The sequence below is a fragment of the Neoarius graeffei genome, chromosome 18 (genome assembly GCF_027579695.1).
Source record: "Neoarius graeffei isolate fNeoGra1 chromosome 18, fNeoGra1.pri, whole genome shotgun sequence".
Classification (NCBI taxonomy): Eukaryota; Metazoa; Chordata; class Actinopteri; order Siluriformes; family Ariidae; genus Neoarius; species Neoarius graeffei.
In genome coordinates this window covers 26473273-26498479 of record NC_083586.1, presented here as the reverse complement: position 1 = coordinate 26498479, position 25207 = coordinate 26473273, and the positions used below count along the sequence as shown (strand labels likewise).

At 42.6% G+C, this 25207-nt stretch overlaps 1 protein-coding gene across 4 annotated transcripts in view; it reads right to left on the bottom strand.

Annotated features, from left to right (window-relative positions):
• dmd (dystrophin) overlaps positions 1–25207 on the bottom strand; it is a 509910-nt gene that overhangs the window by 104922 nt on the left and 379781 nt on the right. For all 4 annotated transcript variants that reach the window (XM_060898614.1, XM_060898611.1, XM_060898612.1 and 1 more), the window contains 3 exons: positions 21344–21429; positions 11105–11262; positions 7304–7470 (listed from right to left, as the gene is read on the bottom strand). In XM_060898614.1, the coding sequence (XP_060754597.1) occupies positions 7304–7470; positions 11105–11262; positions 21344–21429 (411 nt within the window). The remainder of the gene's footprint in view (positions 1–7303; positions 7471–11104; positions 11263–21343; positions 21430–25207) is intronic.

The following is a 25207-nucleotide window of genomic DNA, read 5'->3' as shown; positions in this document are numbered from 1 at the left end:
CACTAGCAGCGTAAACTGGAAGGCCATACAATGTTTTTGGGAGAACTATCGCATTAAAGAGATGATCTGCTTCATCTTGCATGTACCCTTCTTTGTGCAGACTTCTAATTACAAATAGGCATTTGTTAGCTTTATACAGCTTTTCCTAAACATGAACAGCAAATTTACAGTTATTATGAAAAGTTACCCCTAAAATAAACGCATTACTATACTGCCTGATATTATACAGCATAGAAAAGTCAATAACATTACCTTTCTTGCACAGAAATAATTCCTTACATTTAGTGATGTTACAATGCATAGAGTTTTCCTGGGTCCAGGCCATGAACTTTTGTCGTGCTACATCAGATTTATCTGGCTAATCTCTTGACACAGAAACTAAAATAGTAGAATCGTGAGTGTATTTAGTTCGTGACATTTCCTTATGTCCATACAGTTCCAAATCATTTAAAACCAAGTTAAAACGGTACGAGCCACTAACACTCCCCTGTGTAATTCCTTTGTTAACTACAACCCCGATTCCAAAAAAGTTGGGACAAAGTACAAATTATAAATAAAAACGGAATGCAATAATTTACAAATCTCAAAAACTGATATTGTATTCACAATAGAACATAGACAACATATCAAATGTCGAAAGTGAGACATTTTGAAATTTCATGCCAAATATTGGCTCATTTGAAATTTCATGACAGCAACACATCTCAAAAAAGTTGGGACAGGGGCAATAAGAGGCTGGAAAAGTTAAAGGTACAAAAAAGGAACAGCTGGAGGACCAAATTGCAACTCATTAGGTCAACTGGCAATAGGTCATTAACATGACTGGGTATAAAAAGAGCATCTTGGAGTGGCAGCGGCTCTCAGAAGTAAAGATGGGAAGAGGATCACCAATCCCCCTAATTCTGCGCCGACAAATAGTGGAGCAATATCAGAAAGGAGTTCAACAGTGTAAAATTGCAAAGAGTTTGAACATATCATCATCTACAGTGCATAATATCATCAAAAGATTCAGAGAATCTGGAAGAATCTCTGTGCGTAAGGGTCAAGGCCGGAAAACCATACTGGGTGCCCGTGATCTTCGGGCCCTTAGACGGCACTGCATCACATACAGGCATGCTTCTGTATTGGAAATCACAAAATGGGCTCAGGAATATTTCCAGAGAACATTATCTGTGAATACAATTCACCGTGCCATCCGCCGTTGCCAGCTAAAACTCTATAGTTCAAAGAAGAAGCCGTATCTAAACATGATCCAGAAGCGCAGACGTCTTCTCTGGGCCAAGGCTCATTTAAAATGGACTGTGGCAAAGTGGAAAACTGTTCTGTGGTCAGATGAATCAAAATTTGAAGTTCTTTATGGAAATCAGGGACGCCGTGTCATTCAGACTAAAGAGGAGAAGGACGACCCAAGTTGTTATCAGCGCTCAGTTCAGAAGCCTGCATCTCTGATGGTATGGAGTTGCATTAGTGCATGTGGCATGGGCAGCTTACACATCTGGAAAGACACCATCAGTGCTGAAAGGTATATCCAGGTTCTAGAGCAACATATGCTCCCATCCAGACGACGTCTCTTTCAGGGAAGACCTTGCTTTTTCCAACATGACAATGCCAAACCACATACTGCATCAATTACAGCATCATGGCTGCGTAGAAGAAGGGTCCGGGTACTGAACTGGCCAGCCTGCAGTCCAGATCTTTCACCCATAGAAAACATTTGGCGCATCATAAAACGGAAGATACGACAAAAAAGACCTAAGACAGTTGAGCAACTAGAATCCTACATTAGACAAGAATGGGTTAACATTCCGATCCCTAAACTTGAGCAACTTGTCTCCTCAGTCCCCAGACGTTTACAGACTGTTGTAAAGAGAAAAGGGGATGTCTCACAGTGGTAAACATGGCCTTGTCCCAACTTTTTTGAGATGTGTTGTTGTCATGAAATTTAAAATCACCTAATTTTTCTCTTTAAATGATACATTTTCTCAGTTTAAACATTTGATATGTCATCTATGTTCTATTCTGAATAAAATATGGAATTTTTAAACTTCCACATCATTGCATTCCGTTTTTATTTACAATTTGTACTTTGTCCCAACTTTTTTGGAATCGGGGTTGTACTTTCCACTCACAAATAACATGATTTGTACACTAATCGCTGCTTTCTGTCTGCTAGAAAACTTACATAACAATTAACCATACGCGGGTTTAAAGGATAGAGTTACATTAAACTGTCAGACATACCCCTTTTCCACAAAATCAGTTCCAGGGCTGGTTCGGGGCCAGTGCTGGTTCACAACTCGTTCAACTTGCGAGCCAGCTGAGAACCAGTTTGCTTTTCCATAGCTCGGGGTGCTAAGGGGAGCCACGTCATTACGTCGCTGTATACGTCAGTTACGTCGCTGCGTTTGCATAAACCTTGGCGCGAACATCGAAGCAACAACAACACGGAGAAGAAGCAGCAGCAACAACAATAATGGATAACTTCAGGTTTGTACAGCTGCTGCTTCTGGCTTTACGGTGCTTCATTGGGATCAGAAAACGGCAGATCCAATATGTTTGTGTTGATCGACAGGTTTTGAGTGGACGGCGATTACGTTCTAGGAGACAGGTAATAACCTAATAACGTTTTGACTCTTACTTACACTGAATGTGAGATGGTTATGTTAGCCTTTGTTATGAGCTAACGTTAGCCGGTGTTATGTTGGCTTTGGCGGTCTTGTTATTGTTGTTGGTCTTAACAACTCTGCCCCCCCCGCTGACGTAAGCGGTTCTTTCCTCTGGCCCAGCAGAGAGTTGGTGCTAGCCTGGAACCGGTTTTTCTGGCCCCAGAGCCAGTTCTTTGTCAGTGGAAACAGCAAACCCGGTTCCAAACTAAGCACTGGCCCCGAACCAGCCCTGGAACTGCTTTGGTGGAAAAGGGGCAACAGTGGTGCTTAACACCAGGCTTGTAGTACTCGAGTCCGACTTGTGCCCTGATTTTAAGGACATGTGACTTGACTTGGACTTGTGCATTAACTGCATTCGGACTTGTAAATTGGAGACGGGACTCGGATTTTTTTCTTTATTTTTTTCTAATATGCCATAATAATTTGGCACAAGATATTTATATCCACAGTCGTGGTCAGAAGTTTACATATAGTGACATGAATGTCATCTTGGATATGAATGTCATGGCAATATTTGGGCTTTCAGTAATTTCTCTGAACTGTTCTTTTTCTGTGGCAGAATGATTGTACAGCATACAGCTTTAATAAAAAAACAAACAAACAAACAAACAAACAAACTAGAATTTGGTGCACAAGTTAATTTTCTTTGGGTTTTCTGAAATCAACACAGGGTCAAAAAATATATACATACAGCACATCTAATATTTGGTAAAAAGTCTCTTCACAAGATTCACTTTGACCAAACATTTTTGTTTACCATGAACAAGCTTCTGGCAGAATTCTGGTTGGATATTTCATGACTCTTCATGGTAGAATTGGTAGAGTTCAATTAAATTTGTTTTTTTTTTGGCATGGACTCAATCTTTAAGCACGGTCCATATATTTTCAATAGGGTTGAAGTCAGGGCTTGTTTTAAGCTTAATGTTGGCCTGCTTTATCCTCCACAACCAGCTCTGATGCGTGTTTGAGTTCATTGTCCTGTTGTAACTCCAAAGTCGTGTTCAAGTTTCTGATGGTTTACGCTGAAGAATTCTGAGGTAGTCCTCCTTCTTCATTATTCCATCCACTTTGTGCAATGAACCAGTTCCACTGGCAGCAAAACAGCCCCAGAGCATGATGATCCTACCACCACCTGGTACAGTATCCCTCTGTACATGGTGGTCATTGTGGCCAAACAACTCAATCTTTGTCTCATCTGACCATACAGCTATCCTCCAGAAGGCTGTATCTTTGTCTATGTGGTCAGGTTCAAACTTTAGTTAAGCTCGAAGGTGTCAATTTTGGAGCAGGAGGTTATTTCTTGGACAGCAGCCTCTTAGTCCATGGCGATCTGAACTGTAGACAGTAATCCATCAGCTTCCAGTTCATAGCAGGGCTGTGCCATGGTGGTTCCCAGGTTGTTCCTAACCATCCAAACCAATTTCCTTTCAGCTGAGGGTGACAGTTTGGGTTTTCTTGAAGCAAAGTGGCTTGGCAAAGTGACTCCACCTCACAATAACTTGGATACAATTGTTTGAACTGATCTTGGAATTTGCAATTGTTTAGAAATGGCTCCAAGAGACATTCCGAAGTTGCGTATATCTGCGATCCTCTTTCTCAGATCTGCACTGAGCTCCTTGGACTTTCCCATTTTACTGTGTGTTCGTCAATCCAATGAGTGCTGTAAACAAACTCTTCTTATGAAGGCACAGAGAAGCTACCAGCTGTAGTCAATCATGATCACTAACAGGAAGTTAAGAGACCTTGGCAAGATAAGAGACATTTTGGAAGTTTCACCACCTCTGAATTAATAATCTAAGTGAGCGTACGGTATGTACATTTTTGACCCTGTATGCATAACTTTGACCCTGTGTTGATTTCAGAAAACCCAAAGAAGATTAAAACTTGTGCACCAAATTATAGTGTTTTTCTTTTAATTAAAGATGTATGCTGTACATTGTGCCACAGAAAAAGAACAGTTCAAAGAATTTACTGAAAAGTCCAAATATTGCCATGACATTCATGTCACTGTATGTAAACTTCTGACCACAACTGTACATTAATTTTTATACTAATTTCGTGCAAGAGAATTCACATTCACCTGTTCATACGTCATGTTCAGGAACAAACTAACGTTAATGGCGCTAAAATGCCTGGAGAGACGCCGCTAGGATTGTCCGCTTTGCTTATACAGACTTCTCGTGCAGTGGGAAAAAATGCACTGCTATGTGTTCCATATGTAGAAGAACTATCGAGGAGACGACGGGGACAACCTCGAACTTCAATCGTCATTTGGTAAGACTCCACCCAGAGAAGGAAGTGACACGCTGTGTTCATTGCCCTGTTGATAGTGGGCGGGGCTTGCTTACTGAGCGATGAACTAGCTAGTGTTAACCCTCTCTCATGTTATTTACCCTGGTGATAGTGGGCAGGGCTTGCTGAGCAACGAACAAGCTTTTTATCTGTAGCCTGTTGACTAAAATGGGGCAGTCGAGCAGGAACGCTTGTCCAGCACAGTAGCAGAGACGCTTTCACATAAAGGCGGCAGCAACAGCCACCGTCAAATGGTGCAGGCGGAGTCTTGTTCTTGGCGAATCCCACTGCCAGCAGAACAGAACCTAGTGCTAGCATTCGAGGGCTTGTAAACATCTCATCTCATTATCTCTAGCCACTTTATCCTGTTCTACAGGGTCGCAGGCAAGCTGGAGCCTATCCCAGCTGACTACGGGCGAAAGGCGGGGTACACCCTGGACAAGTCACCAGGTCATCACAGGGCTGACACATAGACACAGACAACCATTCACACTCACATTCACACCTACGGTCAATTTAGAGTCACCAGTTAACCTAACCTGCATGTCTTTGGACTGTGGGGGAAACCGGAGCACCCGGAGAAAACCCACGCGGACACGGGGAGAACATGCAAACTCCGCACAGAAAGGCCCTCACCGGTCACGGGGCTCGAACCCGGACCTTCTTGCTGTGAGGCGACAGCGCTAACCACTACACCACCATGCCGCCGCTTGTAAACATTTCCATGGTAATTCCAATGTGTTTTAGACAGCGTGTGTGCGTGCATGACAGCTGTGTTGGACTTGACTTGGATCAATAGAGATCTTGCAGTCACGTGACCGGAAAGTACACAACCGCCATCGTGTCGGTCAAAAACACCGCTGAATACTGCTGCACTTGTGTGCAGAATGGATCAATTTCAACCGACGGACTACACGGCTCATTTTTCTAATGAACAGATAACTAGATATATGTCTAAAATAAACGATCTACAGATTTGTGACCCTTATGGCTTTCCGGACGGAGTTTTCACGACCAGATTTTGAACTGCCAGCGGAATACCCGGATGTGTATGATTACCTCATCAACTTTCCCTCGCTGTTCAGTGGTGAAGCACTGCGTGCTTATAAATCTCTGGACAGTTTTCTTTACAGAAATTCAGGATTTGTCAGTGACTCAGATGTGGCATCTTGTAAACAAGAAAATGATCCTCACTGGATGGGTAAGTCACTTAAGTATTGAGTATAGCACTGACCAGCCGATTATAGAATAAGGTAATTCCAAATCGTCCGTGTTGTTTACATGGATCTGGCGTTGGAGAGGTAGAGGCTTGGCAGTGGAGGTTAGAGTAGCTGTTTTCTGAGCTTAGTCAACAGGCCGGCTCTGCAGCCTCGCTTTTGCTTCGGCTCCCGGCGCCGCCTCCTTTGCTTTGCTTCCGATAACAATCCACGGAGACCCAGCTGGTCTCGCCATCTGGTCTCGTCCGGAATTTTTTTTTTTTCTCGTCCGGAATGTTGTGCATGCGATGGAAATCGCTACAAACCGTCATTTTCTGCTGGAAACCAATGTCTAGTAAGTCCATACGGTTGTAGTGGATATTGAAGTCTGGTACAGACGAACAACACGCAAAAATACACACAAAAAACATAAAAACTGTGCACAGGTAGGGAGAGCTTGTAGCCGCAGCCGTTGTAGTAGAATTGTATATAGTAGGGTTTTCCAGAAGAAAAGGTAGAAGTAAAAGCAGAAGTAGAACTAGAAGTAGAAGGCGGAATATGGCGTTTGACCGACACGATGGCGTCTGTCACAATCTGGATCGGCTGTGACGTCACATGCAAGATCTCTATAGCGGACTTGACTTGAAATTTTCTTTAATGACTCGGACTTGAACACTGGGGACTCAAGACTGGACTCAAACTCGAGGTTTAGTGACTCGACTACAACACTGCTCTTATTATTGGCTTAATAAATCACCATAAAACTTGTTTTTCTTTTCGTTAAAGACTATTTCACTGCTCTGGGCTCTTGAATACCTCTCTGCTGTTCCACACAGCACCCTGCACTTCATTTAATGAGCAAGATCATCACCACCCCAAGTGTTTTCAACCAGTGTAGCGCAATAGTCACATTTATTGAACTAATCTATGCTGTGTGTAATAAACTTGGCTAATTAACGTAGAACATCACATTAACCACTGATCAAATCTTCAATTATGTTCACATGGTTAAATACTATCGTCTTGCTATGACTGGCATGAAATTAATTGGTAACTCGGCCTACGACTTGATAAAATTGAATTATTTCACACCCCTGCAACCAAACGTGGTGAAAAGCTGCAACATGTTTATGTTTAAGAAATCAATACCTGAAGCCAATAATAGGACATTCCTTGCAGATGTTGCATTTGGCCTGGTGCTTGGCTGTCTCGGCTGCTGAAACCCGGTGAAGTACGGGGAGCCAGACCATTGACTGAGGCTCCAAACGCATCCAGTCCAAGAAAACTGAAGCTTCTAGCTCTGGCTTGTTATTTGCCTTCAGTAAAGAAAAGACAAATGTGAAAAAGAGAGACACATGACCCGGAGTTTTTTCCTAATGCCGTCTGAGACAATTTCTGCTTGCGATCAATACGATGTTGCACCAAGTCTTGTGTTAACAGAAGCGGACAAACTGACTGTTTTTGGATTGGACAGAATTGAAAATCGCACCCATAATTTACATCATTCTGTCCACATTCACTGGATATGAGCAATCGCGCGCTCTGATTGGCTACTCTACTACTAGCATTATTTTTCCAGTTGAGAGTACGTCATGCGCATTCTGGCTGCCGATTCTCACCGGAGATATTTTTTTCTCTCTTTTATTTTTGTGTGTGTTTGTGAACTTTGATGTTTGTTTTTGTTAGAGCGTTTTTGTCTGCCGGCTATAGCGTAGCTCTGGACCCAGTTTTAGGCGTCGGTTCCTTCCAGACCTTGGTTTGCCGTGGGTGATGCCTGCGCCCCTAGCTATGGACTGCAGTGAGCTCGTTGCTCATTTTAACATCGCGGTTGTCCAGCACTCTGTGCTTTAGTGCTTGGCATGATGTTCCGAGCGATGTTGCGGCGGCTATGCAGGCGGTTTGGGGCGTGGCGGTGCTTCTGTGCTCGCTTTCTGGATCCATGGCGTGGTGTTCTGAGTGATGTTGCTCGGCGGCATCGCGGCGGCTGTGTGGGACTTGTTTTCGTGCGCCTTTTGGTGGGATTGTGGCTGCTACACCATTGGAATGACATCCTGGCCTCTATTTGGTGGACTTTTTTTTTCCCCTATAATTGTAAAGCGACCTTGGGTTTTGAGAAAGGCGCTACATAAACTGAACTTATTATTACTAGGCTATCAGCTCATATGAGGCGAGGTGGCCATGTGGTTAGAGCGCTTGACCGCCAAGAGAACGGTCCCCGGTTCGAGCCTCGCCTCAGACGGTGATCTGGGGCTCGCCTCCTGTCCACCCAGCAGTGAATGGGGACCTGGTGGAAACACTGGGGAAGTTAAAGGCGGCGAGGAAAGGAACTGGCCACCCTACCTCACCATGCCGACGGCCTAGACAGAGTGTGCTCTCTAACAGGCACTCCCCAACATACGTACGAAAACGTATATGGGACTCTTTGACTTTGACTGATCAGCTCATATACCATGAGTAGAGAAAAACAAAATGGCGGAGCGTGTTGCCGAACCAACCGAGGACGAAATAAAAACTCTACTCGAAACCAAAACCCCCAAAATTATCAAGTATTTAAAAGAAACAGAAAGAGCTAAAACAATATCTCCTGTTCTACACTCCAGCCCAGTCGGTGGCGGTAATGCAGCTTTAAGTTGGTTTGCCAACCACCAAAAAAACCCTAAAGATGATGAAGAAAACCCCAGAAAATACAAAAAAAGCAACAAAATATGGAATGAAAGTATTTGATGGTAAGAACGTATCTTTTTTTTATTTTCCAAGAATTATTATTATAGCATTTTTCACAAATTGCTACTGTCATTTTGCCGGTTTGTTACCTCGCCCGTGATGGAGTAAGCGGGGTGAGGTATTGTAATCAGTGCGGTTTGTTTGCATGTGTGTGTGTGTAACAATCTAGCATCTAGACGGTTGCACCAACTGACTTCAAATTTTCCGGGTAGGTGGGCGATGGTTCGTAGATTACCTGATTAAATTTTGGGGGTAATCGGGTCAAGGTCACCGGAAAGATCAACCTTCCGGTCAAAATAACATTTTCCATTATAACTCAAAAACGGTTGCTGATAGACAGATGTTTACCATTATGAGCAACTCCCATATGGCCTTTCATTTGGCACCATGATCTTTGACCTCGAGTGACCCTGAAAGGTCAAACTCGAGGTCACGGATTTTTAGAGGGCTGTAACTTGAAAACGGTTGATGGTAGCTTGATATTTACCATTATCAACTTATAGGAAGTGCCATATGGGCTTTCACTTGGCACCGCGACCTTGAAAGGTCAAACTGAAGGTCATGGGTTTTTCAAAGGGCTATAATTTTAAAAAAGGTTCACGATAGCCATCATCAACATATAAGAAGTCCTATATGGGCTTTCAGTTGCCGCCATGACCTTTGATCTTGAATGACTTTGAAATGTCAAACTCAAGGTCATGGATTTTCATAGGACTATAACCTGACAGTTGATGATTAAGGCTACATCCACACGACAATGGCAACGAGATTTTTTTTTTTTAGCGGGTAAAAAAAATATCGCGTCCACATGGGCAACGGATCAGTAAAATATCAGGTTCATATGGCAATGCAACGCTTGCTGAAAACGATGCAATACACATGCCACACCTCTACGTGCGCTGTAAGACGGTCCCATCGGAGACACCAGAACAATAGAAGAAGTAGGACGCATGCGCATAAACCCCTTCTTCTAGTCATGTGGTTGTGACGTCATCGTAAACAAATCCGTTCTGCTCATCCAGACGACTTCGCAACGGCGCCGTTGCCAGATTTTTCCACTCTGGAACCCGTTCTCAAAAAATATCATTTTGGGGCACCCAAAACGCCGGTGCTGTGTGGACGCCAGGTCGAAACGATAAAAAATTTTATCGGGTTCACCTGAATCCGTTGCCGTGTGGACAGGGCCTAAGAAATATTACCATCATCAACATACAGGCATAAAATAAGTGCTGCCGGGCGAGGTTTGTTTTGCCTGGCAGCACTAGTTTACATTCTAAGCGGAAAGGATTTGGTCAGACGTTTTGTATAAAGTTTTTTATTTATCGAATTTGCAAAAAATAAAAATGCTCCGCTTCTCAAAATCCAGTGAATGTGGATCGAATAAAACAGTTATTCCGCTCAATCTCGTCGTGCATACCGTATTTTCTGGACTATAAGCCGCTACTTTTTTCCTAGGTTTTGAACCATGCGGCTTATACAAAGGTGCGGCTATTCTGTGGATTTTTCTTCCACCGCTAGGGGCGCTCTAACCGGAAGGAGAATCAAAAATAAGATAGACGAAAAATCAATGCAAAGAAGAATTAGCAGATCTTTAGCAGGTAGAACACGCACGACAAATTACTAACTGGTAATTATTTTCAAATCCAGCGAAGATGATTAAAGTGACTTGTGGTTTCAAACACAGGAGAAATGAAGGTAAATAAATACCGGTTATTTTCTCTTGGTTCTGTTCCGTTTTAATCAGCAAAGTTGCTGCCGTGTTAAAAGGCACTGTTCGGAAAGAATCTGTTCAGGTACATACATGTACATTTACAGTACAAAATCGTTCTGTACATGCAGTAAATATCTAATTTTTCAACATCGATATCTGCGGCTTATAGCCCGGTGCGGCTTGTATATCTTTTTTAAAAAATTTTTTTAAAAATAGAGTGGATGCGGCTTATATACAGGTGCGCTCTATAGTCCAGAAAATACGGTAGCTTCTAGCCGACGAGGTGTGCCATCAGCTCATGTACGACTCGGTTTCGTGGGATAACTTAATTATAAGCATTATAAGTGATTATAATTTGTTTGTCCACAACATTCTCTGTAACTGTATGCTGAATGGATTCCTCTGCCTGCTAGCATTAATGCACTTTTTATGTGAGAAATGTGAAGTCATCCACATAACAGCATTTTCCTTGTAGGTTTACAAGGTACAACATGACGAGGGCTCCACCGACTTACAAACTGAAAACAGCTGCGCACACTAGGTTCAATGTTGCTTCCTCCAAATGATGCCACCTCACCCAGCTGCCTGGGGATCTGGATCGAGTCATGCAGCAGAAGACCAAGGCGGCGCTGGTCACAGAATCCTGTGGCACTAGCTACTTGTCTAAAAAGAACTAGTGAGAAGAGAAGTGCAGAATGAGTGAACTGAGCAGAAGGAGTGCAGAACGAATACTGTGTACCTGCGGCAAAATAAATGACATACGGTTGCAATCAGAAATATTCAAACCCCCCCAAAAAAAAGATTTTAAAGATTTATCAATTCAAGTTTTTCCAAAAGAGCAATATTCTGCTTTGGATGACTTCTTTATGAGTTGAGTGATGCATAAAATCAACACGGAAAATGCACGATGTAGTATTTGTGTGGAACACTATATTTTTTTTATGGCCAAAATGGAGTTGAAACATAATAAAGCCTTTGGGAACTCTATAATGATCCTTCATTTGCTTCCGCTGTGATGCGTATAAACCCCACCCATGAACGTCAGCTGTAATCATAGGAACGACAAAGGAGCTTCCACAAAAGCTGAGAGAGGAGATTATTTCATCACATCTAAAGCAGGGCTCGAAATTCATATATTTTTTCACCAGCCAGCCGGATTAGTTCCCTTCCAGAGTAACTCGCCAAACAGAAAATCAACTCGCCAAAATTTGTTCATGTATGAATTTTACTTCTGTCAAAAATAACACGAGAGTAGTTTCCATTGTTCATGACTAATGTGCATTTATTTCAAGACCCGAGTATTTTGATACTGTTGTTAAATACATAAATGAGAACAACACAGAGCACCATAATATAATATCAACAAATGATAATATATTGGAAAACTTGGCAACTTGGTGTACGAGTATTGAAAACAAATATACTTACTATCATGACTATAGCACCCAAAATATGTCCAACATGCTTTCTGTATTTAACCATTTATGAGAGAGAAAGCATTAGGAGCTTCATACTGACTAGGAATCAACTTGAAAAAAATTAATTATTCCATAAAAATCGGATCGCAGCCAAGGCCTACCCTGCTCCCACGTTTGCTCATAAGTCCTTTGTCGTTTCTCCTCTTCAGACCGAGGTCGCTTTGTCCCCGTCTCTGGCGGTTTCTGTACACCTTTCAGAAAATTCCACATCGCAACGTAGCTTTGGCAGATGTAGATGTAAAGCAACAACAAAAACACGTGTTTAAATGGGCGATAACGTGGCCACATCTATCGAATTTGATAACGTGATGTGGCAGCGGGGGCGTGGCCAAGCGTCGGTCTGTGAATGGAGGGCGGAGTCAGGGAAGGTAAGTGGTGGAATCATTGCACCTGATGGGGATTAACCCGTGTTTGTGTGTCTTCCCCAGTGACCGCGCCCTTTAAAAGGAGAGGAGAGCAGAGAAAGGGAGCTCTCTCTCCCCAACCAGAACGTGTGTGTGTGTGTGTGTGTGTGTGTGTGTGTGTGCGCGCGCGCGGCTGGGAAGTGATAAAAGGCTTAAAAGCTAGCAATAAATAATTCATTGAGAACTCCTTTCTGGCCTGCCGTGCTTCTGTGCTCCACCCAGCTGGTCCAATACTACACGTGATTACCGCGATATTCAACGAGATGCGTTATATGCATGCGCAGTAATGAAAGAACCGACAGCCTGACTCGTACACGATATGATTCGGAATTCTTCGGTAGTTTCCGTCCTGCCGATAAACACATCAATTAACACAGACACAGCACGCGCTTAATATGTGGCGGCTTTAGTTGACAGTGTGTCTGAATCTTCGCTTCATATATATTTTTTATTTTCAACTAGCCAGCCGGACTGGCTAGTGACAGGAATTACCTGCCAAATAACAAATTAAGTCGCCCCGGGCGACCGGACCACCGCGAATTTCGAGCCCTGTCTAAAGGGCCTTGGGTATAAGAAGATCTCCAAAAAATTTAACAATCCAAGAGACACCACTGGGAGCATTATAAGGAACTTTAAAACTTCTGGAACAGCTGCAAACCTGCCTGGCTGTGGAAGAAAGCCCAAAATTTCATCAAGGGCCTCTAGCCACTTAGGACAACTAAGAAAAACCCTGATGTGAGAGCAAGACGCCTACAGGATGACATGATGAAGGCTGGCGACTATTAGACGTGCACTGAATAAACAAGGATTTCATGGCCGGACTCCAAGACACGCTCGACTCTTGACCACAAGGAACATCAAAAGTCGACTAGAATATGCCAGGAGGAATTTGGATAAGACTAGAGTTTTGGGAGACTGTTCTATGGACTGATGACACCAAGCTGGAACTGTTTGGACATATGGGCCAGTGGTATGTCTGGCGTACGAAAGGCTAGGCTTATGGCCAGAAGAATACCATCCCCACAGTCAAGCATGGAGGTGGGTCATTGATGATGTGGGGCTGTTTTTCTGCGGCAGGAACTGACAAGCTTGATCGTCTACCTGGCATCATGGATTCCCAGAAATACCAGGTCATTTTAAAGAGGAACGTGATGCCTTCTGTTGACAAATAAAATCTTGGTGATCAACGGACTTTCCAGCAAGACGATGATCCCAAGCACACCTCCAAGTCAACCAAAGCTTGGTTGAGAAAAAGATCCTGGAGTGGCCTTCTCAGTCACTAGATTTAAATCCGATTGAAAATCTTTGGTGGGGTTTAAAGAAGGCAGTTGCAGCACGGAAGCCATCAAACATCGCTGAGCTAGAGGCTTTTGCACGTGAAGAACGGGCCAAGATCCCAATCGAGAGGTGTAAGAAGCTCGTCAGCACTTACCGAAAACGTTTGTTAGAAGTTATAAAAGCTAAAGGATGCTCCACGAAGCACTGAAGCTGGCGGTTGAATAATAGTGCACATGCACATGCGTTAAAAGATTTACGTTTTCATTTGAACTTCAAAGTCAAGTCAACTTCTGTTGTCAAAACAATTCAAATATGCATCAAATATTTTTTGTTGTTTAATGAGGTTTTTTTTTGTCATTTATTGTCATTATCTTTCATCCACATCACTATAATGTCTTCTGAGGTGAGGGGGGTGAATATTTCTGACTGCAACTGTATAATATAATGCAAAAAGGTGCCTGTTGGCTGGAAATCATTGCGCAACAGTTTCCTTTTCAATAAACTGCATTTCCTACAATTTCAGCCAATAATTATTTGTTCGCTTGTAATTATAAAAACAGATCAGCAGAATAACAGAATCGCTACAAAACATAACTTTAGTTCAAATCAAATCAAATCAAGTTTATTTGTACAGCGCTTTTAACAATAAACATTGTCGCAAAGCAGCTTTACAGAATTTGAACGACTTAAAACATGAGCTAATTTTATCCCTAATCTATCCCCAATGAGCAAGCCTGTGGCGACGGTGGCAAGGAAAAACTCCCTCAGACGACATGAGGAAGAAACCTCGAGAGGAACCAGACTCAAAAGGGAACCCATCCTCATTTGGGCAACAACAGACAGCCTGACTATAATATTAACAGTTTTAACAGGTATAACCCTCAACTGTCCTCATGGGGCCGTCCTTCACAGGAGTGGGGCGATAAAACTCCGACCAGACACAGGGCACCAGGATGGATCAAGCAGGTCCGAGGGGCAGAAGAGGCCAGCATCTCAATCCCAGGATAAACATGTAACTCAGAGGGACAGATGGGGGGGGGGGGGGGGGGAGAGAGAGAGAGAGAGAGAGAGAGAGAGAGAAAACACGTTGTTAGGTATGCCCTAAAAATGACAAGTATTAAATCTGTGTGGTAGGCTCGCAGAGACGAGAGTCTTTACATGAGGCATGACGCACAATGGCATGTTAATATGGTAAAAAATATATCATGACCTGCTCTGGCTGGATGCTTGATTGGGTGATGGGAGCACACTCCTCAGCAATGATGAGATGCAGATGGGACCCTTAGGCCTGGCCAAGACAATTCAGTTACATTTCACCGGGTCTGGGACATGCGACAGAATGTCTGACGGCCGATTCCCTGCAGGCTACGATAGCCAGTCGAGGTCCCCACCGTCTCCACCAAAAGATTTCCTGTTGACTCCATGTAACTCAGAGGGACAGATTTGGGGGGGGGGGGGGGGGGGGGAGAAAGAAAACACAGGTGGTTAGGTATGCCCAATGTCACCTGAATAAGTAGGAACAGTATACATATTGCACCGAGTACAAGCGGGGACTCCGGCAACTAACTATGACAGCATAACTAAAAGGAGAGAGCCAGAAGGTAACACAGGCATGAGGGAGCCCCGGGACATAAAGCAGCCAGCCACTGCACCGTCAACAAACTCGAGTGAGCAAGCGAGTGGGGACTGACAGCATCCATACATCCCAGTTTACCAAAACACTCTATGTCTGAGGACCCTCCAGATCTACTCCTTTACCTCATAAACACCATTAACAAAAGGCTTGACTAAACAGATATGTTTTCAGCCTAGACTTAAATGCTGAGACTGTGTCTGATTCCCGAACATTACTTGGAAGGCTGTTCCATAACAGTGGGGCTTTGTAAGAAAAGGCTCTGCCCCCTGATGTAGCCTTCACTATACGAGGTACCAGCAGATAGCCTGCACCTTTTGATCTAAGTAGGCGTGGCGGGTCATAGAGGAGCAGAAGTTCACTCAGGTACTGTGGTGCGAGACCATTTAGTGCTTTAAAGGTCAATAGTAGTATTTTATAATCAATACGAAATTTGATTGGGAGCCAATGCAGTGTGGATAAGACAGGCGTGATGTGGTCATATTTTCTAGTTCTAGTAAGGACTCTTGCTGCGGCATTTTGAACTAACTGGAGCTTGTTTATGCACTTATTGGAACATCCAGACAGTAAGGCATTACAATAATCCAACCTGGAGGTAACGAAAGCATGGACTAGTTTTTCTGCATCATGCAATGACATTAAATTTCTTATCTTTGCAATATTTCTGAGATGAAAGAAAGCTATCCGGGTGATGTTATCAATGTGAGTTTCGAATGAAAGACTGGGGTCAATAATCACTCCGAGGTCTTTTACTGCTGCACGTGAAGAAACAGAAAGGCCATCCAGAGTTACTGTGTAATCAGAAAACTTACTTCTAGCTGTATGTGGTCCTAGCACAAGTACTTCAGTCTTGTCAGAGTTAAGCAGAAGGAAATTTATAAGCATCCAGTGTCTAATGTCCTTAACACATTCCTCAATTTTATTAAGCTGGTGTCTCTCATCAGGTTTTGCAGAGACATACAACTGTGTGTCATCAGCATAACAGTGGAAACTAATACAATGTTTACGAATAATATCGCCCAGAGGTAACATATATAGAGAAAAAAGCAGTGGACCCAAGACAGAACCTTGTGGAACACCAAACTTTACCTCGGTACGTCTAGAAATATCACCATTTATATCGACATACTGATAACGATCAGTTAGATAAGACCTGAGCCAGGAGAGGGCCATTCCCTTAACTCCCACAACATTTTCTAGTCTATCCAGAAGAATGGAATGATCAATGGTATCAAATGCTGCACTAAGGTCAAGCAACACAAGTAGCGAGACACAGCCCTGATCAGACGCCAACAGTAGGTCGTTTACTACTTTAACCAGTGCTGTCTCTGTGCTATGATGAGGTCTAAATCCTGACTGATACATTTCATGGATGTTATTCCTATGTAAATATGAGCATAACTGCTGTGCCACAGCTTTTTCAAGGATCTTGGAGATAAAGGGGAGGTTTGATATTGGCCGATAATTGGACAGCTGACAGGGATCAAGGTCAGGTTTTTTAATCAGGGGTTTGATAACTGCTAGTTTAAAGGATTTGGGTACATAGCCAATCATAAGAGAAGAATTTATTATTTTTAGAAGCGGTTCAATTACTCCAGGCATTATCTGTTTGAATAGATGTGTCGGTAAGGGATCTAGTACGCAAGTTGAGGCTTTTGATGTAGAGATTAATGAAAGTAATTCAGTTTCTTTTAGGGGAGTAAAACATTCTAACTGATGATCTGATACAGTTATATTGTTAACTACAAGGTCACTTTCATTGTCTAACCTTAAATTAGTAGTTTGAATTTTTTGTCGGATATTCTCAATTTTGTCATTAAAAAAATTCATGAAGTCGTTGCTACTACATACTGCAGGTGTGCATGTGTTGATAGTGGACTTATTCCTGGTTAATTTTGCTACAGTATTAAATAGGAATCTAGGATTATTTTTGTTATCTTCTATTAGGGAGGAGAGATATGTTGATCTCGCAGCACTAAGAGCTTTTCTATACTTCAGGAAGCTCTCCTTCCACGCCAATTTGAACACTACCAATTTTGTTTGACGCCATTTACGTTCCAATTTTCGAGTGGTCTGTTTTAATGTGCGAGTGTCATCATTATACCAGGGTGCTAATTTTTTCTCTCTAATCATTTTCCTTTTTAGAGGAGCTACATTATCTAAAGTATGGCGGAATGTTGACTCTAAGCATTCAGTTGCCTGATCGAGTTCTGCAGGGGCTGACAGTGACCCAATCAAAGTTGACAGCTCTGGGAGATCATTTATAAAGCTCTGTGCAGTAGTTGACGTGAAAGTACGTTTAATACAGTAGCGTGGTGAGGTGCATATATTATTACTCAGACATATTTTGAATGAGATGAGACAATGATCTGAGATAACTTCAGACTGTGGAAGTATGACTATATTGTCTACGTTTAATCTGAATGTTAGTATTAGATCAAGGGTGTGACCACCATTATGGGTCGGTCCTATGACATTCTGCTTAATCCCGACTGAATCTAAGATGGACACAAACGCTGTTTTTAAAGGGTCTTCTGGGTTATCAAAGTGAATATTAAAATCTCCGACAACTAAAGCTTTGTCTAAGGAAATAATCAGATCTGAGATAAAATCTGCAAATTCAGAAAGAAACTCAGAATATGGCCCCGGGGGCCTGTAAATAATAAGCAATGGAATTAACTGGGTAGACTTATTTTTCGAGGCTACATACATTATATGAGTATGAAGAACTTCAAATGTATTAAATTTATAACCAGGTTTGTGTGTTACACCTAGATAATCGTTATAAATAACCGCGACGCCTCCTCCTCTGCCAGTTAGACGAGGCTGGTGTATATAACTGTATCCAGGAGGACTTGCTTCATTTAATGCTATATATTCATTTGGCTTAATCCATGTTTCTGTTAAACACAGTACATTAAACTCCTGATCAGTAATGAGTTCATTAACCATTAGCGCTTTAGATGTAAGAGATCTAATATTTAATAGCCCCACCTTTAGATCAAAGGTGCTGGCAGCAGCTGTACAGTCAGTCTGATCTAATTTTATATTGATTAGGTTACTGGAACAAACTCTCTGAAAATTTCTACCTTTTTGTTGAGCTCGGGGAACAGACACAGTCTCGATGTAGTGGGCCCTGAGTGACGACTCTGTGCAGCTAGCAGACAGTCGGTTTAGCCTGTTCGTCTGCTCCCTGGCCTTGGCTCTGGATTGTCAGAAATTAACTAGGCCTGTTCTGAGACTATGACCTATGCTGCAGGAAATGAGAGCAGCACCTTCCCGAGTGGGATGGATACCGTCCCGCCCTAACAGGCCAGCAGTGCCCTCAAAATTAGCCCAATTATCTATAAAGCCCACACTGTTTTCAGAGCACCACCTGGACAGCCAGCAGTTCAGCGACCATAACCTGCTGTAAGCTACATCGCCACGCCGCATTGGGATGGGGCCAGAGCATACTACAGCATCGGACATCGCCTTCGCTAATTTAAACACCTCTACAAAGTTACTCTTAGTAACCTCAGACTGACGAAGGCGTATATCATTAGCTCCTGCATGGATAACTATCTTTGAGAACCTGTGCTTGCCTAGGACCCTAAGATTACCTGCTATGTCCGGCGCCCTGGCTCCCGGTATACACCTGACTAAAGCTGCTGGTGCCCCTAAAGGCTGAGCTAATTTCACGTGCCGTATGATAGAGTCCCCTATAACCAGAGCTCTTTCAGGTTTCTCAGTGGGTGCATCACTAAGGAGAGCAAACCTGTTCGACACGTGACGCGGAGAGGAGTGGTGCTCCCGTGGGCGAGCCTCAGCGGTAGCTTTGGCTCTACGCTTATGCCGCCGAGCCGTCACCCATTCGCCCCGCTGTAAGGGCTCTAATGCCGGAGTTGGGGGATTGCTAACTCCACCTAGGGCGTCCAGACTTTCCCTAACAGAAACTACACTGTTCTCACGCTCACTAACCTGCTCTAAAGCCTGGACACGCGCTTCTAGCACTGAAATCTTCTCCGTCAGAGAGCTAACTAATCTGCACTTATCACAAGTAAAGCTAATAGAGCTATCGCTAGTGACGGAGGAAGAATGACTAAACATCCTGCACTCAGCACACTGAACAGGCTGAAGGTGTGCCATGATGAAAAGATTCACGTACCTTAAATGAAGATCTGTTGATATTAAAGCAGATCAGATGGCCTCCGCTTGTGGACTTTACACAGGAGGAGAGAAAAAGAAAGCTTCCGGTCTCGGCGTTCTTCCGAAAAAAGAAAGAGAAAAAAACCGGAAAAAAAAACCGGAAAAAGGAAAGCGAAAGTGAAAAGTACAAAAATGAAAGCGACAGTATAATAAAAATGAAGACGATACTGGAAATTTATTTATAGAAAAAAAGTTAAAAAAGGATTAGTAATTAACGCCGGCACTCGCGGGAAAAAGGACTCGGCGCGAACAACTCAGGAAACAGGAAGTGCGACAAGTTGGCTCTTAGCCAAGTATGTTGAAACTAGTTGAAACTAGAGCGGCGGCTACAGTACAATTATCGACAGTCCATAATTATCGACACCTTTTCCAGATTTACCAATAAAAAACAATTTTACAAAGCTGAGTTTCAGTTACAACAGTTATTCTTGGTTAATTAATCAACCGGAAGACCCCACCCCTTGCCCTTTGATCTTGTCGTCTGATGACACAGCTCGTTACCTGAGATCAGCAATTTTTCGGAAAACCCGGACGTTATCATCACAGGTAAGCGTGTTGGAAAGTTCATGGACATGTTTTTACTGATCAAATTCACTGATATTTTATGATCTCCTTGTTGAAACCTACTTTCTTTCATTTGACAGTCGCCATTTTGTATCTAAACGCGCGTTTGAGAATCACGTAAGGTGTCGATAATAGTGATCACTTTCGCCGGTGTCCACCATTATCGACACCCTGTGGAATTAAGGGACATTTACAACCGTTATAGATCGATCTTTGCGTAACATTGCTGAAGTAGATGAAGTACTTTAAAAATAATAATAATAAAAGTGCTGTGATTTATGATCATTTTTTTTCTGATCCACAACAGAATGGAATGTTTATAGAGTTTTTGGAATCCCGATTGCGATAAATAGAATTAGACCAGAATTAAATTCCTAGCGTATAAAAATTGCAAGCTTGAAATGTTCAGATTTTTCTATTCCATTCAGAATTTTTTATTTTTTTTTGCAGTTAGTTGTAAATATCTACCACGTATTACAATATCAGCAGACAGTTTATATTTTGGTTCGAGGAATGACATGCGACCTTTGACCTGGATTTCCATGTGGTTACAATGTCGATTCTCTGTTGACGTTTATTGGTAAACTACAAAACTAGACATTAATACAAACAACGACGAATGATTAACAAAATGTGATCGGCGAAAATACTTAAAGTGGAACAAAAAGATTTTCTGACGCAGGTTAAACATTCTCAGTCCATTTGTTTACAAACATTAGGATTACTTCCTCATTTACGTCAACACCGACATCGATAGATTTATATAAAAGATATTTTAGACTATATATAAAGTCTATGGAAAAGAAATTTTAATAAAAACTATGTTTTGTTAACTTAATACCGCATACCGATTATTTCTTCATAAATAATCATGTAGATGTCGATAACTATGGACAAAGGTGTCAATAATTGTGGAACGGTGTCACGTGATCTGATACGCTAAGTAATCGGGAATCAACTCCTTTTTTTTTTCTTTCCAGTGGAAGTTTGAGTAATTATTCATGCACAAAGTCTTTTCTACTTTTGCAATGGCCAAAACGTCGTTAGTGTCGATAATTGTAGCTGCCGCTCTATCGTGTGAAAAAAAAAATTTCATAAAACGTGCAGTTTATATTATTTTGCTGAACTAAACAGCAAAGATATACAGGTAGATCTCTTTTACTGATTAATGTGTATTAAACAAATAAGTACAAAATAAAATAAACTTACATCTGTATTTGTCTTCAAGATGAGCTTTGCAGAGAGAGATTATTCCTGTTTTTAAAGACAGGGTTCGAATCCTCCCAGTTCTACCTCTGTGAATGTAATCAATTAAAGTGAGAGTTAATACCCAAAGACTACAGCATGGACAGTTACAGCAAGGTTTGACTTACAGGACCAGTCAAAAGTTTGTACACCCCTACTCGTTCATAGGTTTTTCTGTATTTTGACTGTTTTCTACATTGTAGAACAATACAGAAGACATCAGAACTATGAAATAACATCTGGAACATATCTGGAATTATGTGGTAAATATATACATGTTGTTTACCAGCTGGGAGGTCCGTATCGTGAAATACCGTGACTGAGGTTTTGAAAGTACTGAACGAGGCCCTCTGGGCCGAGGTCAGTATTCAAGGCCGAGGTCACGGTATTTCACCATACGGACCGACCTTAAGCTGGTAAATAATATATTTATTTTTTTCTTTACCAAATTCTAACAGAAAATGAGAGCGCCCGAAAGGGAAAACCGAGCCGAGCCGCCATTTTGAATTCTCATTCACGGCTGTAATGCAAATGGCTTCCTCCTCGGTATACAAGTGCACTTCCATGGCAGGAAAAAACTATATTTTGCCGCCTATGTCGTCCTCTATTTATACAAATAAGAGTCATTCAGGGATTCAGCCATGTTTTTGCTCAGCGTTAGCAAGTTAGAGGTTTTTAGCTTTCTCCTGAAATGTTTTCTTTTATTTCTTCTTCCTCAGGGTAGTAAAACTCGCTTTCGCTGTGAACACTGTCGTTATCGCTATCCATGATGTAAAATTAATGCTATTCTCCTGAGAAACGCTGGCAAAAATTTTATATTAAAAAAAAAAGATAAATGTTGACAAAAAATTCTACTATGTTGTTTGTTGTTGCGAACGAGCGAGTCGCCAGAGGTCCATAACTGGGGTCCGTACCGTAGGATACGGATCCGCTCGCCAGCCAATCAGCGCGCAGGATTTGGACCGCGAAAAAAATAAAAAGTGTTGAGAATAAAACAAAAAATGTTTGATATTTTAGATTCTTCAAAAGTATCCAGCGTTTACCTTGACGCTTTGCACACTATTGGCATTATCTTAACCAGCTTCATGAGGTCGTCACCTAGAATGCTTTTCAGTTAACAGGTGCCTCGTCAAAAGTTAATTAGTGCAATTTCTAGCCTTCTTAATGCATTTGAGATCAAACAGTAAATAATAAAGATACAGTAAATAGCCCTATTCCACAACTGTAGGAATCCATATTATGTCAAGAACCGCTCAACTGAGTAAAGAGAAACGACGTCCATCATTACTTTAAGACATGAAGAAGTGTCTTTTTTTAATTAATAAAAATAAAGAAAAACCGTATAATGTTCCATGTGCCTAAACATGTAACTGGTACTGCATGGATAATAATAAGTGCAAATATGCTATGATTTTTCTCTACTCATGAGTTTCTAAAAACACAAAAATGACTTAAATCACCCAGAACCTATAGCCTAAATCAAACCCTGTGTCCGAAATCGCTCCCTACTCACTATATAGTGAGAATTATTACACCCTATATAGTGCACTCAAAGTATCCCACAATGCATCGTGAAAAGTAGTGTACAACGATGGTCACTAACCAAGCAATATATCCCATCATACATTGCGGTCACGCTGAAAGAAAACAAATTAAAAGTCTCAAATTTGATTTAATAAAAGGCAGCGGCAAAGAAGAAAGTATTCAGCCTTGATTTAAAAGAACTGAAAGACGCAGCTATTTTGTATTGATTAATGTGCACTGCAAAAAATGATATCTTAGCAAGTGAAAATATCTTGAAAATAATTGAAACGATCTAGCACTTCCTATTAGAAAAATACAAGACGCTAATTCTGAGATTATTAAACCTAGTTCTAGATTGCAACCCACTTATCCTAAGATGTCTTCTCATCTCATCTCATTATCTGTAGCCGCTTTATCCTGTTCTACAGGGTCGCAGGCAAGCTGGAGCCTATCCCAGCTGACTACGGGCGAAAGGCGGGGTACACCCTGGACAAGTCGCCAGGTCATCACAGGGCTGACACATAGACACAGACAACCATTCACACTCACATTCACACCTACGCTCAATTTAGAGTCACCAGTTAACCTAACCTGCATGTCTTTGGACTGTGGGGGAAACCGGAGCACCCGGAGGAAACCCACGCGGACACGGGGAGAACATGCAAACTCCGCACAGAAAGGCCCTCGTCGGCCCCGGGGCTCGAATCCGGACCTTCTTGCTGTGAGGCGACAGCGCTAACCACTATACCACGGTGCCGCCCCCCTAAGATGTCTTATCAAGTAAAAATCTCTGTCCATGCAGCAAGATAAAAAACGCCCAGTATAATATGTATTTAATTACAAAAATACATGCACGTACGGTATTTGTTTTGAAAACCCACCAGCCGACTGATCTGGTATGTTTTAATTGTGCGACAGTAATGACGTAAATACCAGCACGACGGAGTAGTGTCCGAAAGCGTCTTTTTTTTCAGTTTCTAACGAGCTCACTATATAGTCCTCTATACAGTAATTCCCTATATAGGGAGAAGTGAACATGTGAGCTATTTCGGACAAAGGCAGCGTTTCTCAACCACTGGGCCGCGGCCCACTAATCCCCCCCCCCAAGTTGAAGCTAATTTTTACTCGGAGTAGGGTACAATTGCTGGGTTGCATCCAACATCACATCCGCCTCATTAAGCTACGGTCACACTACAGCTAGCGATGGGTTATTGATGAAAATGAGGCATTTTGATGGCGATATACACGTGAGCTAAAAGTTGTGGTTACACAGCAGGTGAACACTTGACTATTACGCCTTCACGCACTTGAGTCTGGCGCAACTCGAGCAGCCGCGCTCGCTCACGGAGCGCACTGCGTGCGCTCTTGGGACCCAGTTGTTACGGGAAACACCAGATACTGATTTGAGCGCAATCAGCACGCGCAGATACGGCTGCTATTTTCACAGAGGCTTTGCGAAGTATCATCATTATCACGGTCATGTTTGTTTCTGGCCATGTTTATAACGCTGTTTAAATACTCCGCTTTATGGTTCGGCTTTCATTCGCGTTTTGTTTTTGTAAATATCACGCCTGCTAAGAAACACTCTTCCTGCACTTAGATCCGTCTACCTTGTAGTGTCCTGATCCTCAGATCTTTAACCCAGCCACATATACAAAGTTGTACTCCTCCATGCTACTCCAGGTTTTCATCTGTGTGTCCGTGTAGAACGATGTCTGCAGCACCAGGTAGTCTGAGATGTCGGGGAACTCAATGGATGGATAATTTTCCAACTCATAGGAAAAATCCGTCTTTTGGCCCTTTTCCACTACCCTTTTTCAGCTCACTTCAGCCCGACACGGCTCGCGTTTCGACTACGTCAGAGCAGCACGACTCAGCTCGCTTCAGCCCTACTGAGCACCCAAAACTCGCACGGTTTTGGAGTGGGGCTGAAGCAAGCCAAACCGAGCCGAGTGGGGCTAGGGGCGTGAGGAGACACTCCCCTGTGCACTGATTGGTGAGGAGGAGTGTCCTCACATGCCCACACGCCCCGCGAGCACGCTGGGATCTGTAAACACCGTAAACCCGGAAGAAGAAGAATTACGAGAATTTCTGAAGCCTTATGCGCCTCGCCTCATCTATACGCTCTTGCCAGTATCTGTTGGCGTTGTCGGTGACAACAAGCCACAACACCAAGACCAGCAACACTAACGACTCCATGTCCTCCATGTTTATTGTTTACTATCCGGGTCGTGAGACTACCGCTTAAAAGCTCACTGATGTCACTGTTTGCGCCGCCTAACGACATCACGTGACGTCCACCCA